The sequence below is a fragment of the Saccopteryx leptura genome, chromosome 8 (assembly GCF_036850995.1).
Source record: "Saccopteryx leptura isolate mSacLep1 chromosome 8, mSacLep1_pri_phased_curated, whole genome shotgun sequence".
Taxonomy (NCBI): Eukaryota; Metazoa; Chordata; class Mammalia; order Chiroptera; family Emballonuridae; genus Saccopteryx; species Saccopteryx leptura.
The window spans coordinates 28,774,514-28,789,840 of NC_089510.1; the positions used below are offsets into that span (position 1 = coordinate 28,774,514).

General features: G+C 43.9%; 1 protein-coding gene across 1 annotated transcript in view; it reads left to right on the plus strand.

The window, feature by feature from the left end:
* TOMM70 (translocase of outer mitochondrial membrane 70) overlaps positions 1-8,151 on the plus strand; it is a 49,680-nt gene extending 41,529 nt beyond the window's left edge. Inside the window, exons 11-12 of the mRNA XM_066346958.1 lie at positions 576-698; positions 6,045-8,151. Coding sequence (XP_066203055.1) covers positions 576-698; positions 6,045-6,198 — 277 coding nt within the window. The 3' untranslated portion in view covers positions 6,199-8,151. The remainder of the gene's footprint in view (positions 1-575; positions 699-6,044) is intronic.
* The last annotated feature ends 7,176 nt before the right edge of the window (positions 8,152-15,327 follow it).

The following is a 15,327-nucleotide window of genomic DNA, read 5'->3' on the forward strand; positions in this document are numbered from 1 at the left end:
TATAATTGGCATATTACTTTCAGGTTTACAGCATAATAATTTAGTATTTATATTTATTATGAAATGATCACAATAAGTCTAACCTGTCATTATACATAGTTCCAGAATTTTTTTCTTATAAAGAGAAAATTTCAGATCTACTGTCTGAGCAACTTTCACATGTGCAATACTATTTTGTTAACGCTAGTCACCATGATGTACATTACATTGCCATAATTCAACTTGTTTTTTAACTGGATGTTTGTATCTTTGACTTCTTTCAATCACTTCACCCATCCCTCACTTCCTGCCTCACTCAACTGTCAGTGTATTTTCTGTGTCTCTGAGTTTAGCAGAATGCCCTCAAGGTACATTTGTTGTTGCAAATAGCTGTGTTTCCTTTTATTTGGCTTAATAAAATATTATTTTTTGTGTGTATGGGTGTGGGTGTGATGCCATATTAATTTGATGGTGATTATATCTGTCTTAGATGTCTTGTTTTTGTAAATTAAATTACTCAGTGAGGGCAGAAATGAACCGTGCACTTGTGTTGGTACTGGCCCGTGGTCATAGCTGATGCCTTTTTTCATTTACAGTTTACTCCAGCTTCAGTGGAAGCAGGATCTGGATAAAGGTTTGGAGCTTATCAGCAAAGCCATCGAAATAGACAGTAAATGTGATTTTGCCTATGAAACGATGGGAACTATTGAAGTGCAAAGGTAACTTTTTGAATCTATTACGGGGAAATTTACTACAGTTCTGTGTATATTTTATGTATTTATTCTCGTTACAGATATGTTGTCAATCCATTTTTTTTTAATTTATTGTGTTAACATGGTTTCATGTGTCCCACTCAGTATGACACCCTCCACACACCTCATCGTGCTCCACACAGTCTCTCTCCACCCCCATTCCTCGTGCCCCTCCCCCACCTCCCCCACTCCCCCTCTCCCTCTGGCTGCTGCTGCCCTGTGGTCTGTATCTATATAAGTGAATTTATTACCATTTAATTTTTACTCGTCATCATAGCACAAGGGCAGGAGTGAAATACTCCTTCCAGAAACGGAAGGGCCATGGTGGATCTCCCGTCTGTTTGCAGGCTGACAGAGCTGGGGGCTCTTTTCTCTGTGTGTTATGTATGTGTGGTTTTGGCTAATCCCTTCACCTTCTTTGGTCCGATTCCCTTCTCCCCTTCCCCTCTGACAGCTGTCCATCTGGTCCCTGTGACCCGCCTCTGTTTCTCTTTTGTTCCTCAGTTCACTGTGTTCATTAGAGTCCACATATAAGTGAGATCATACGATATTTGTCTTTCTCTGCCTGGCTTATTTCACTTAACTAATAATCTCTAGGTCCACCCATGCTGTTGCAAAAGGTAAGATTTCCTTTTTTTCTGTGGCCGCTCAGTATTCCTTTGTGTACATGTACCACAGCTTTTTTATCTATTCTTCTACTAATGGGCACTTGGGCTGTTTCCAGATCTTGGCTATTGTAAATAATGCTGCAATGAACATGGGGGTGCATATCTTCTTTTGAATTAATGTTTTGGGCTTCTTAGGATATGTTCCTAGAAGTGGGATAGCTGGGTCATAAGATAGTTTTATTTTTAATTTTTTGAGGAATCTCCATACTGTTTTCCACAGTGGCTGCACCAGTCTGCATTCCCACCAGCAGTGCAGGAGGGTTCCCTTTTCTCCACACCTTCATTAGTACTTGTTGTTTGTTGATTTATCGATAGCCATTATGACAGGTGCAAGGTGATATTTCATTGTGGTTTTTATTTGCATTCTCTGATGATTAGTGACATTGAACGTTTTTTCATATGCCTGTTGGGCATTTCTATGTCCTCTTTGGAGAAGTGTCTATTTAGGTCCTTTGCCCATTTTTTAATTGGATTCTTTGTCTCATGTTGAGTTTTATAATTTCTTTTTAAATATTGATTGTTAACCCCTTATCAGATATATCAGTAAATATGTTCTCCCATAGAGTGGGTTGTCCTTTTATTTTGTTAATGATGTGTTTTGCTGTGCAAAAGCCTTTTAGTTTGATATAGTCCCATTTGCTTATTTTTTCCTTTACTTCACTTGCCCGAGGAGATATATTGGCAAAAATGTTGCTTCCAAAGATGTCTGAGAGTCTACTGCCTGTGTTTTTTACTAGGATTTTTATGGTTTCATAGATTTAAGTCTTTTATCCACTTTGAGTTTGTTTTTGTGAATAGTGATCTCGGTTCTTTTTTTGGGGGGGAGGGCCTGTCCCATTTCCCCAACACCATTTATTATAAAGAGATTGTCTTTACTTGGGCAGGGAGGACTCTTGGTCAGGAACTCGGTACTGGGAAAGGGGCCTCTACTCCAGACACTAATCCCTGAGCCACTGCTGGACATTCTGATTCTGTTTCTCCCCAGAGCGGAGAGCAGCAGGCTCAGGTTGGGTTCTTTCCGCGGAGGAGTCCATGGCGTTAGGGCGGAAGATTGAGAGTCTTCTGCTTGGGCTGATCGGGCCCTTCCCCCAGGAGGCTAAGCTGCTGAACTGGTCCCAACAGTAGGCTCCAAGGAGCTCACACTTTTAGTGTTTGAGCTCTCAGCCTGTCGCCCTTCCCCCTGTGGAGCTTAGCCCAGCAGGGCAGGGTATCAGGGACTTGGGCCAGCTGACTGGGAGGCTGTACCTCGTCCAGTCTATGCAGGCTGCTGTGCAGGTGCTGACCACAGAGAGCAGGATTGCCTCAGCCGGTTTGGTGCCTGCTGACCTCCCTTTGGCTGTGCTGCTGTTCGTGCTAGTTGGATCCTGCTCTTGATGTCCATAGCTGGCCAAGGGGTGTGTTGGGCCCCTTAGGAGGGAACCTGGTGCAGACCAGTGTAAAACACTGCCTGGAACACCCTCAGCAACTTTTTTGGAGCTGTAAGCAAACCAGAGTTTGTGGCTTCCTGTCCAAGGACCAAGCTGCACAGCTAAGCTGTCTTTTACTAGCACTGGGCCTGGAGGCAGGTCAGCAAAAGTCACAAGGTTCCCCAAGAACTGCCTCCTGCCTTTTTCTGCTGGCTGCTCGTTGGGCTGGGCTTCTAAAAAGCCCTCTGGAGTGTAGAGGCTGGGGCCAACCAGGCATCAGGAAAGGGGGCGGGTGTGATTCCTACCCAGGGCCCCAGATAGCCGTCTGTCCTGACTTTTTTCTCAAGCCGCAGTATCAGTAGGGTGTGGCCACTAGGAGTCGAATGGCTGTGACCTCTGAAATCCAGAGATTTGGTCTGCCAACACCCGGGCCATTTCTACTGAATTTCCTGGGAGGCAGAAGCTCCAGCCTCAGTGCCAGACAAATGAGTGACTGTCACCCCGAGTCCTCTCAACCCCGAGCTTCCTGGCCCAGGCTGCTTGCTTCTCCGCAGGGCCCAGGACCCAGAGTAGGGCAAGGAGATTTCCTAGAGTGGATCCGTTGCTTTCTCCCAGGCTGGTGCCGCAGGAGGCAGTGGTTCACCCAAGAAAGATGGCAGCAGTGCCACCGGAGGTGTCGCACAGGGCTCCGCTGGGTCCCTGGTGCCGCCAGCCTCACACTGCTCTCCCGAGTCTGCGCAGCCCTCGGGCACGTGGCTGTGAACTGATTCTCTGCTTCGGGGCTCTGAAAGCAGGGTGCCTGCGTCTGAGAAGTCCTGTCTGTCTCTGACAGAAATCACCTCTTTTCACTGCCAGATGCGCTGTGGGCACCTCTAGGCTCCGGTGCTCCTGGCCTGGGGCTTAGGACCACTCCTCAGGGCTGACCTCACCGCTGAGAGGTCCCCACGGAAGGTCCTCCCAGGAACCTCACCTGCCACTCCTGGAAGCGGGGGAAGCCTTTTCCCTGTTTCTGCCCTACCTCCCAGTCTCAGTGTGGCTTTCTGAGAATCCTCGGGTAGGACTACTCTTCACTTAGTCCTGAGTTGGTTCTTCAGGGTGATTGTTCTTGAGTTGTAACTCCAGTTTCGTCCTGGGAGGAGGCCGTTTACTCTGTTGTCATCTTGGATACCCAATGTCAGTGAAGTTTTTCAGTCTGAGTATGTCATGCCTTTGAGGCATACTTCCCTCAAAACTATACAACTTTTATGTGCCTTGTTTCATTACTTTTCCAATTTAAAGGTCAGTTATAAAAGCCGTGTGGTGATCTTTCTCAGATACCTGTTGTAGATTCTCTCCTTTTCTCACCTGTATTATTCCCGTTGGAGAAAAGCCTGCCGTGTACTTATGTAGTACAATAGAGTGTAAGGACTGGCACCAGGTTGCTGAAGATCTAATCCTAGCAGCCGAGAAGCGCCCGCCAAGTTCTGGGCATGTTGCAACATCATCTTTGAACCAGAACTTTCTTTAAAATCAGGGAGTTTGTTAAGATTTATTTTGCAACTCAGATATCCCATAACTTCTTGTTTTGTGTAAATGTTTATCCAGAGTTGACGTGAGACTGTTCATGCCGTAGAATTCAGTGTAGTATACCATCTTAATGCTGGAATTTCCATCCCCTTGAGTGCCTACTCTGTGGCCAGATACTGAATTTTAAGTGTTTTCCAAATATTATTTCCATTGATCTTGACACCAGTCTTTAGAAGGATCCTCAGTGTAATTGAAGAGTATAGAAACTGATACCCAGAAGTTGACAAGGTTACACAGTGAGCCAGGTAGACAGGACATGAGCCCGTATTGCACTAACACGAAGTAAGTGACCTTACCGCTACTGCTTGTCAAGAACCAGTACGAGTTGTCTCAGTCTGTCCTTCGGCCCCTCCTGTGGTCTCTGGCTCCAGAGCTGGCAGCATATGTAAATAGGCTGATGAAAAATTTCGTGATTCTTGCCTGACCAGGCGGTGGCACAGTGGATAGAGCGTCCCAGGTTCAAGACTCCGAGGTCGCCAGCTTGAGTGCAGGCTCATCTGGTTTGAGCAAAGCTCACCAGCTTGAACCCAAGGTCGCTGGCTTGAGCAAGGGGTTACTCAGTCTGCTGAAGGCCCGTGGTCAAGGCACATATGAGAAAGCAATCAATGAGCAACTACGGTGTTGCAATGAAAAACTGATGATTGATGCTTCTCATCTCCCCGTTTCTGTCTGTCTGTCCCTATCTATCCCTCTCTCTCTGACTCTGTCCCTGAAAGGAAAAAAAAAAATTCGTGATTCTTTTGAACCATCTGTACACGTGAATGGTAAATTATTTCCTAATTGCCAATTTGTTAATGTGAATAAAATATTCTCCTATTAGAATAGGATGGGGTAGTGCTTCTTAACTTTTTTGAGCAAACCTATAGATTTCTCTTAGGATAATGCATATATAAAAACACTTCGCATTTAAATTGTTCATAGAGCCTGGGTTAAGGTTCACTGACTTAATGAGGTTTGGTGGATTTTAATCATGTATTTTTATTCATGTATTAATTGTACTTTAAGAAATTCATTCTAAATCCTGCCTTACAAATAAATATGAATGGATGAATGAAATTGCTGATTATCTTACAATTTAGCAAATCTATTGTCTACCTAATAGCAGAACTCTTGAAGTTATTTTAAGTCTACCATGTGCAGGTATGGGTGGGTGTGTGTGTGTGTGTGTGCGCGTGCGCGCGCGCATATATACTGTGTGACGAGGGTGCAGGCGCACAGGGTGTGGACCTGGGTGTGTGTGTGTGTGTGTGTGTGTGTGTGCATATATACTGTGTGACGAGGGTGCAGGCGCACAGGGTGTGGACCTGGGAGGGGAAGGTCCCAGGGGACTGTTAATGTTCCGTGAGGCTGTCACTTCTCCACAGGAGCCTCGTGATGCAGAAGCAGTTAGGACTTAGGAACCAGACTGGGGGATTGTAAATAGTCATTTCATTTCTCCACTCTCACCGCTCTTGTCTGTAAAACAAGACTACAATCGCTACAGTAATAAGCATATAGCATTTGTCATTGTAGCTAAGATTCATGTGCGCTTTTTTGTGTGCATTATTTTGTTATTAATAAGCATTTTATTAGAATCATAGTGAAATTTACTGGTCAGACTCCATGTAATGTCACTTCATCGCATTTTGTGGCGTGCTTGTTGAATGAGACATTTCAAATTTTTGTTTTTTTAGAGGAAATATGGAGAAAGCCATTGACATGTTCAACAAAGCTATTAACCTGGCCAAATCGGAAATGGAGATGGCTCATCTGTACTCACTCTGTGATGCCGCCCATGCCCAGACAGAAGTCGCAAAGAAATACGGATTAAAACCACCAACATTATAAAACAGGGGGCAGGCAGGAACATGACCCTCTTTTTAAAAGTTTACCCCCTCTTCAACTGAATCCAAAAGACACTGTCATGAACTGTATTGAATGGTGGAACTTAGTATTTCCTGTCTGTGCTCGTCATGCGTTACTTCATCCGTTTCCTGTCTAGGTGTGGGAGTGACTGCCAAGGAGTGCGCGGGGTTGCAGCTTTTATTCTCTGCAGCAGAAGCTTAGACCGTTAGAGGGTTAGAAAATAAAAGTTGCAAAGAGAGCAAATGATAATTGGCCATGCAAATAAAAACTTTGATTTGTTGATGTGTTTATGTTTTGTTTTGGTTTTGTTTTTTTCTATTTTGAGGAAGTTGGGGGATGATTATGTTCTGGATTATTGCGTCTTTATGTATATATATGTGTGTAATATAAGTATTTTACAGCATGTATTTTTTTTTAACATAGTAAGTGCTGTCAAATAGGTTTCTTTTAGATTTAGTTAATCCCTTTTGGTTGATTTTAAGGAAACAAGTGGGGTTTTGTTCTTAAGGAAGCAAAATTGCGAGACCTTTAAAAACTATTGTCAGCATGCACAGTGTCTCCGATTGTGTCAGGCATACTCAGTGGCGAGTATTAAGCATTCTGACCCCCTTCGACTCTGATGGGTAGAGTACGTCATTCTGCAAGTCCGCAGCAGCTGGAAGACAACTATTCATGGAAGAGTGGGCGGGGAAGAGGTAAAGTGAAATGGAAATGTGTTTTTAGTTGCCTGTAGCTATTTTCTGTAATAAGTACTATTAAATAGTGTATTTTAAAGAAAATGCAGGTTGGGTGGTTGTATAAAGATGGAGTGTAATATGTGGGAGTATTTAATAAGCTTAAAATTTCTAATGAAATGGGGCTAGAGGTTCTATAAGGACCTAATTCTTGAAGCCAGAAGCACAGTATTCTGCTCACGAAAATTAGGGAATATTTCAAAATGAATTTGAAGTGATAAAATATCCCCTAATTTTTGTGATCAGTATATTTCCTGACATTGAGTGCTTCAGCTATGGCTAAATGTGCTTAAGGAATTTTGAGCCAGTATTTTCAAAGATGCTGAGGACATGTGGAGTGCTTTTTGGTTCTGAGCTAGCCTTGGTCTCGAATTCTACGTGTGGGTGACTGCCCCCATCCAGGGCTTCCCTAGGGATACTGACAGCGGACTTCTGTTCATTTTACCTCTTTACCCTCTTACTTAGAAATCGGGGTTTTTTTCCAGTTATCACTTTTATAGACCATCCTTTTGCTTATGCTGCATTTTCTGGTGTTCTTTCTGGTCTCTTGTTTTGAAATATTCAGGGTGGGGAGAGGTTTAAGCCTGAGAATAAGAAAACATCAAGCCTTTAGTTACACTGTTCTGAAAATTAAATCTAATTAGAGTTTACATTGTTGGGAGTAAAGGAGCAGTTTACCCCTCTCTTAAAGGGTGCTTTAGCCTATTGAAACCAAAACGATTTTGTCTATAAATGCTATCTTTTTAGAAACTATTAGAAACGACTCCCTTCCAAATTCAGAATCTGAAAAATACTGAGGGGGCCTTTAACTAATTAGTGGGAGGCAGTTAAATATAACAAATGATCTAGATAATGGAAAATGTGAAAGATCTGCATTTCTGTTCTCAAATTATGTTCCTACGATAACCTCTGAATACAGAAATGATCTACATCTCTGAATAACCTCTGGCTTTAAAAAAAAGTTTTTATTTGCATGGCTGCATTGACATGAACACTGCTATTTCCTTCTACTCTTCTGCCTTTCTCCCCCTCGGGGTTGCATAGAAAGCACACAAGGAGACAAGCATGTGCCATCCAGCCCTGTCATTCCGTCCTCGTGACTACTGCCTGTTCTCAGAAATATTTGAAGCTGCATCTGTCTGTATCTCTACTTTTGTAAATGACCTCACATGTAAATTCACCAAATAAATATTACATTCAAGTTTTTCTATCTATTCTTGAAATCTGTTTGCAAGCCATTGATAAAATGTATAGTCCCCCAAAAGATAGCCACATCTTGATTCCCAGAACCGGTGATTGTTAATTTCTGTGACAGAAATAAACTTTGCAGATGTGATTCAATTAAAGATTAAGGGAAATACCAGATAATGAGACCAAGGTCACACTGACATTAGGTTTAGAGGGGCAAAAGAGGTCTTCAAATACATCTTTAATCTTTGCCAGGGAAGTGTCCCTGGAATGGTGAGGGCAGAACAGGGCTGCAGGGTCTGAGAAGGAACTCAAGAGAATTCACTGGTGAGCAGTAATGACTTTTTTACCTCCTTTTTTATTATAGCATGAGAGGGACAGACGGGAAGGGAGAGAGAAGAATCATTTTTTCATTGCAGCACCTTAGTATTTATTAGATTGCTTTCTCACATGTGCCTTGACCAGGGGTCTTGCTCAGGCCAGCAACCTTTGGGTTCAAGCCAGCGACCCCTAAGCTCAAGCTGGTGAGCCTGCTGGCAACCTCAAGGTTTCAAACCTGGGTCCTCTGCATCCCAGGCCGATGCTCTACCCTCTGTGCTATCACCTGGTCAGGCCAGAAATTACTTGAATAGAAACTGGGTGGGAAAAAGTTACAGGATGGCATGGTTTTAGTTTTAGTTTGAGGGAGAAAAATTGAGAATGAATTGATAGACACAACATAAAGGAACACATTTGTAGACTTACACATTTCAGGATGAGGTGGAATCACCACACTTGGCCCACCATGCTTCCTCTTCCAGATCCTTGTTCATTCAGTAAATTATGAAACAAAGTAATTATAAGGGTACTTGGAAAAGTACCACTGTATAAATGTTTTAGTTATTTGACACTAGCACTGGAGCTTAACCTTTACCTTTTTGATTGATTTTACAGAGAGGAGGGGTGGGGGAGTAAGAAGTATCAACTCACAGTTCCTTCCCTTTAGTTGTTCATTGCTTGCTTGTTGCTTGTCATATGAGCCTTGACTGGGCAAGCCAGGGTTTCAAACCAGCGACCTCGGCGTTCCAGGTCGACATTTCTACCCACTGTGCCACCACAGTCCATGCTGGGGCTTAACTTCTTTAGTTCCTGATTTTGACAAGACCATTTTATCCTAAAGTGCATTCTCTTCCAAAACTAGCTTTATCCTCCAACGTGCACCCAGGAAGGAACAGATGATAATTTGACAGGAAACATGAAACTGCAACACGAAGGAGGCAGGTCCACAGGAAGCCTGCAGCACTGGCCATATAGTGTCCGGTCAGCGCCGACATCGCAGAGGGGACGTCTCCCCGATGTCCGGTCGGCGCCGACGTCGCAGAGGGGACGTCTCCCCGATGTCCGGTCGGCGCCGACGTCGCAGAGGGGACGTCTCCCCGATGTCCGGTCGGCGCCGACGTGCAGAGGGGACGTCTCCCCGATGTCTGGTCGGCGCCGACGTCGCAGAGGGGACGTCTCCCCGATGTCCGGTCGGCGCCGACGTCGCAGAGGGGACGTCTCCCCGATGTCCGGTCGGCGCCGACGTCGCAGAGGGGACGTCTCCCCGATGTCCGGTCGGCGCAGACGTCGCAGAGGGGACGTCTCCTTAATGTCCGGTCAGTGTGCAGACGTCGCAGAGGGGACGTCTCCCCGATGTCCAGTCGGCGCAGACGTCGCAGAGGGGACGTCTCCTTAATGTCCGGTCAGTGTGCAGACGTCGCAGAGGGGACGTCTCCCCGATGTCCGGTCAGCGCCGACGTCGCAGAGGGGACATCTCCCCGTCCCCTAGCTTCACCAGACCACTTACCGCCAAAACCCGGCCAGCACTGCTCAGGAGGCAGCATGAAAGACAACACTAGAGCCAGCAGAGAACTACGTTTAACCTAAAGACTAAGCCCTTTTGCACTTGGTATTCATCACACAGACCTAACTTTTGGTGGCAGGAAGGAGTCCCTTCCCTAAAAATCCACTTGATTTCACAGTGTGATTAGTCCTTAGTCATTTTAAAACCCGTAATGTTAGGAACTTCATTTGCAACCAATACAAACACCCATTATCTGTCAGCTCTTAGCTTCAAGTAGCTAGATCAAAGTTGAACAGCACACCCTGAAACATTTCAACATACATCATCTTCCCTGTAAGGGAGTCACTTCAATCATCTAAATGTGTTGCCTTATTTAAACTGCAGGTGACAAATTCCAAATTGTAGCAGACTTCAGAGCAGGGGTCCCCAAACTACGGCCCACGGGCCACATGCGGCCCCCTGAGGCCATTTATCCGGCCCCCACCGCACTTCCGGAAGGGGCACCTCTTTCATTGGTGGTCAGCGAGAGGAGCATAGTTCCCATTGAAATACTGGTCAGTTTGTTGATTTAAATTTACTTGTTCTTTATTTTAAATATTGTATTTGTTCCTGTTTTGTTTTTTTTTTACTTTAAAATAAGATATGTGCAGTGTGCATAGGGATTTGTTCATAGTTTTTTTTATAGTCCGGCCCTCCAATGGTCTGAGGGACAGTGAACTGGCCCCCTATGTAAAAAGTTTGGGGACCCCTGCTTCAGATTATTCAAGAAAAGCACCATCTAACTCATTAGAAACTCAGGGAGTACAGGGCATTGAGTTAAAGTGTTTTCATGGCCTTAGACTGCAGTGTTCTCTCCCAGTTCAAGTGGACTAAAATCAGGATTCTTTTTCATCGATCAGCTATTACATTCTTAAAGGTAAAACCAGGGGCCACATTATACAGACATTACACAGGAACAAAGGATAAAAATGACTCAGGAAATGCAAGCCAGAGCATAGCAGAGCAGCAAATTTAAATGCCTCAAGGAAAAAAAAAAGAATCTAGAAGTCTATAATCAGTAAAAATATCTTCTAAAAGGCAAAATTAAAACTTTCAGACACACAAAAGCTGAAAATTGCCCAGCAGACTTACAAGAAATGTCAAAGTACTTTAAGCAGAAGGAAAATGGCTCTGCACAAAGTAATGAGTCCTAGAAATGGTAATTATGTTAGTAAACAGGAAACTTTTACATACTTCTAAAATTTTTTTTTTTAATGAATTCTTTTCACATACTGGTAAGAGTATGAATTACTAAGGCCTTTTTATTTATTTATTTATTTATTTATTTATTTATTTATTTTACAGAGACAGAGAGTCAGAAAGATGGATAGACAGGGACAGACAGAACGAAGAGAGATGAGAAGCATCAATCTTTAGTTTTTCGTTGTGCGTTGCAATATTTAATTGTTCATTGATTGCTTTCTCATACGTGCCTTGACCGTGGGCCTTCAGCAGACCGAGTAACCCCTTGCTCGAGCCAGCGACCTTGGGCTCAAGCTGGTGAGCTTTTGCTCAAACCAGATGAGCCCTCGCTTAAGCTGGCGACCTCAGGGTCTGGAACCTGGGTCTTCCGCATCCCAGTCTGACGCTCTATCCACTGCGCCACCGCCTGGTCAGGCTCTAAAATTTCTTTAAAAGATTAGCGGCTTTTAAAACAAAAGCAGCCTTTATTATGGGGTTCATCCACACATCAAAGTATGACAATACAAAGGGGGGTGTGTGAAATGAAGTATATTACTGTAAGCAGAAATAAAGTAATGCATAAAGCAGAAATCCAGGCTTTCCCAGACAAAAAAAAAACAGCATTTACTACCAAGAAACCTGCATTACAAGCACTGATAAAAGGTACTCTTCTGCTGAAAACAAAGACAAAAGTATACAAAGATGACTTAAAAACAGGAAAAAAAAGAAGCAGAAAACTATAAATCTTCTTTAGAATAGGATGTCAAACCACTGTAAAGATTTACGGAGGAAAAGGGGGGGCATTAAAAATAATTATAACGCCTGACCAGGTGGTGGCCCAGTGGATAGAACATCAGACTGGGATGCGGAAGGACCCAGGTTCGAGACCCCGAGGTCGCCAGCTTGAGCACGGGCTCATCTGGTTTGAGCAAAAGCTCACCAGCTTGGACTCAAGGTCACTGGCTCATGCAAGGGGTTACTCGGTCTGCTGAAGGCCGTGGTCAAGGCACATATGAGAAAGCAATCAATGAACAACTAAGGTGTTACAACGAAAAACTGATGATTGATGCTTCTCATCTCTCTGTTCCTGTCAGTCTGTCCCTATCTATCCCTCTCTCTGTCTCTGTCAAAAATAATAATAATAATTATTATTATTATTATAACTACTTGTAATTTGGTAATGAATGCACAAATAAAAAGGGATGATTTAGGACAACAAAATAAAAAGGGAGCAGGAAAAGGACTGACCGGCTCCATGTGACAGATCAGAGGTAATCAGAAGAAAAAGGACTATTGTCATGTATGAGACGTCTTATACAGACCTTAATGGTAATTACAAAACAAAAAGAAAAAATTGAGACCCGTAACATAAGAAAAGAGGAAACAGAAAAAAACTATACAAAACTGCCAAACTAAAATAGCATACAAAATCACAAGAGAAAAAGAACAGAGATACAGAGCAACCAGAAATCAAAAGATAAAATTGCAATAGTAAGTCCTCATATCTCAATAATCACCCAAAATGTAAATCAACTGAACTTACCAATCAAAAGGCAAAGATAGCAGGATGGATTAAAAACCAAGACCCACCTATATGTTGCCTACATGAGACTCACCTCAGCTCCAAACAAAGGCTCAAAGTGAAGGAGTGGAAGTTAATAAGTCAAGCAAATATCATACAGAGAAAAGTAGGTGTAGTATTGCTTATATCAGACAAAATAGATTTCAAGATTTAAAATGGGTTAATATTCAAAATTTATAAATAACTTATACAACTCTACACCAAAAGCCCCAAACAATCCAATTTTAAGAATGGGCAGAGGACCTGAATAGATACTTCCCCAGAGAGAACACACACACATACAGCCAACAAACACGTGAAAAGATGCTCGCCGTCACTAATCAACAGAGAAATAGAAATTCAAACCACAATGAGAGAGAATCTCGCACTTGTCAGAATGGCTATCTAATCAATAAATCAACAAACAACACACGTTGGCGAGGATGTGGAAAAAGAATCCTCATGCACTGTTGGTAGGAATGCAGACTGGTGCTGCCACTGTTGAAAACAGTATGGAGTTTCCTTTAAAAAACTTAAAAATGGAGCTGCCTTATGGCCTAGCAGTTCCATTTCTGGGTATATATCCAAAGAACCCCCAAACATTAATTTGAAAGAATACATGCACCCCTATGTTCACTGCAGCATTATTTACAATAGCCAAGGTATAGAAGCAACACAAGTCCCCGTTGACAGACAAGTGGATAAGAAAGTTCTAGTACATATATTCAATTGAATATTACTTAGCTATAAAAAAAGAATGAAGTCTTACCCTTTGCAATAGCCATGGCTGGACCTAGAGGGTATTGTGCTATTCAGAGGTCAGCAAACTCGTTAGTCAATAGAGCCAAATATCAACAGTACAATGATTGGAATTTGAGAGCCAATTTTTTTTTTTTTTTTTTTTTTTTTTTTAAATTTTTGAGAGAGACAGAGAGTGAGTCAGAGAGAGGGATAGACGGGGACAGACAGACAGGAACAGAGAGAGATGAGAAGCATCAATCATTAGTTTTTCATTGCACGTTGCAACACCTTAGTTGTTCATTGATTGCTTTCCCATATGTGCCTTGACCATGGGTGGGCCTTCAGCAGACCGAGTAGCCTCTTGCTGGAGCCAGCGACCTTGGGTTCAAGCTGGTGGGCTTTTTGCTCAAACCAGATGAGCCCGTGCTCAAGCTGGCAACCTCGGGGTCTCGAACCTGGGTCCTCTGCATCCCAGTCTGACGCTTTATCCACTACGCCACCGCCTGGTCAGGCAAGAGCCAAATTTTTAAACTTAAACTATATAGGTAGGTACATTCCTTATCGAGGTAGCGCCTACATGTGGTATTTTGTGGAAGACCCGCACTCAAGGGGCCAAAAAGCCGCATGTGGCTTATGAGCCGCAGTTTGCTGACAGGGTGCTAAGTGAAATACGTCAGACAGAGAAAGACAAATAGCATATGATTTCACTTCCACGTGGAATCTAAAGAGCAAAACAAGCAAACAAACTAGGAACAGACAGCACTGGCCAGGCAGGTTAGTTGGTTGATGCATTGTCCCAATGTGCCAATGTGCCAAGGTTGTGGGTTAGACCCCTGTTCAGGATACATGTAAGAAACAACCAATGGCCTGACCAGGTGGTCATGCAATGGGTAGAGCATTGGCCTGGGACGCTGAGGACCCAGGTTCAAAACCCTGAGGTCATTGGCCTGAGTACAGGCTCATCCGGCTTGAGTGTGGGCTCACCAGCTTGAGCACGGGGTCACTGGATTCAGCATGGGATAATAGACATGACTCCATGATTGCTGACTTGAGCCCAAAGGTCACTGGCCTGAAAACCAAGGTTGCTGGCTTGAGTCCAAGGTCACTGGCTTGAGCAAGGAGTCACTCACTCTGCTGGAGCCCCCTAATCAAGGCACATATGAGAAAGCAATAAATGAACTAAGATGCCATAATGAAGAATTGATGCTTCTCATCTTTCTCCCTTCCTGTTTATCCCTCTCTAAAATAAATAAAATAAATAGAAAATAGAAAAGTAGGGAATACTTTCTAATTTTATGAGGCCAACATTTCCGTTTCCAAAAGATTACAGGCCAATAGACACAACAATCCTAAAGAAAATACTAGCAAACTGAATGCAACAACACATTAAAAGAACCATACATCACTATCAAGTATCATTCCACTGATGCAAGGATGGTTCAACATCTGCAAACCAATATGACATACAACAGCAACAAAATATAAAAAGCGGCCCTGGCCGGTTGGCTCAGTGGTAGAGCGTCGGCCTGGCGTGTGGGGGACCCGGGTTCGTTTCCCGGCCAGGGCACATAGGAGAAGCGCCCATTTGCTTCTCCACACCCCTCCCCCTTCCTCTCTGTCTCTCTCTTCCCCTCCCGCAGCCAAGGCTCCATTGGAACAAAGATGGCCCGGGAGCTGGGGATGGCTCCTTGGCCTCTGCCCCAGGCGCTAGAGTGGCTCTGGTCACGGCGGAGCGACGCCCCGGAGGGGCAGAGCATCGTCCCCTGGTGGGCAGAGCGTCGCCCCTGGTGGGCGTGCCGGGTGGATCCCGGTCGGGCACATGCGGGAGTCTGACTGTCTCTCCC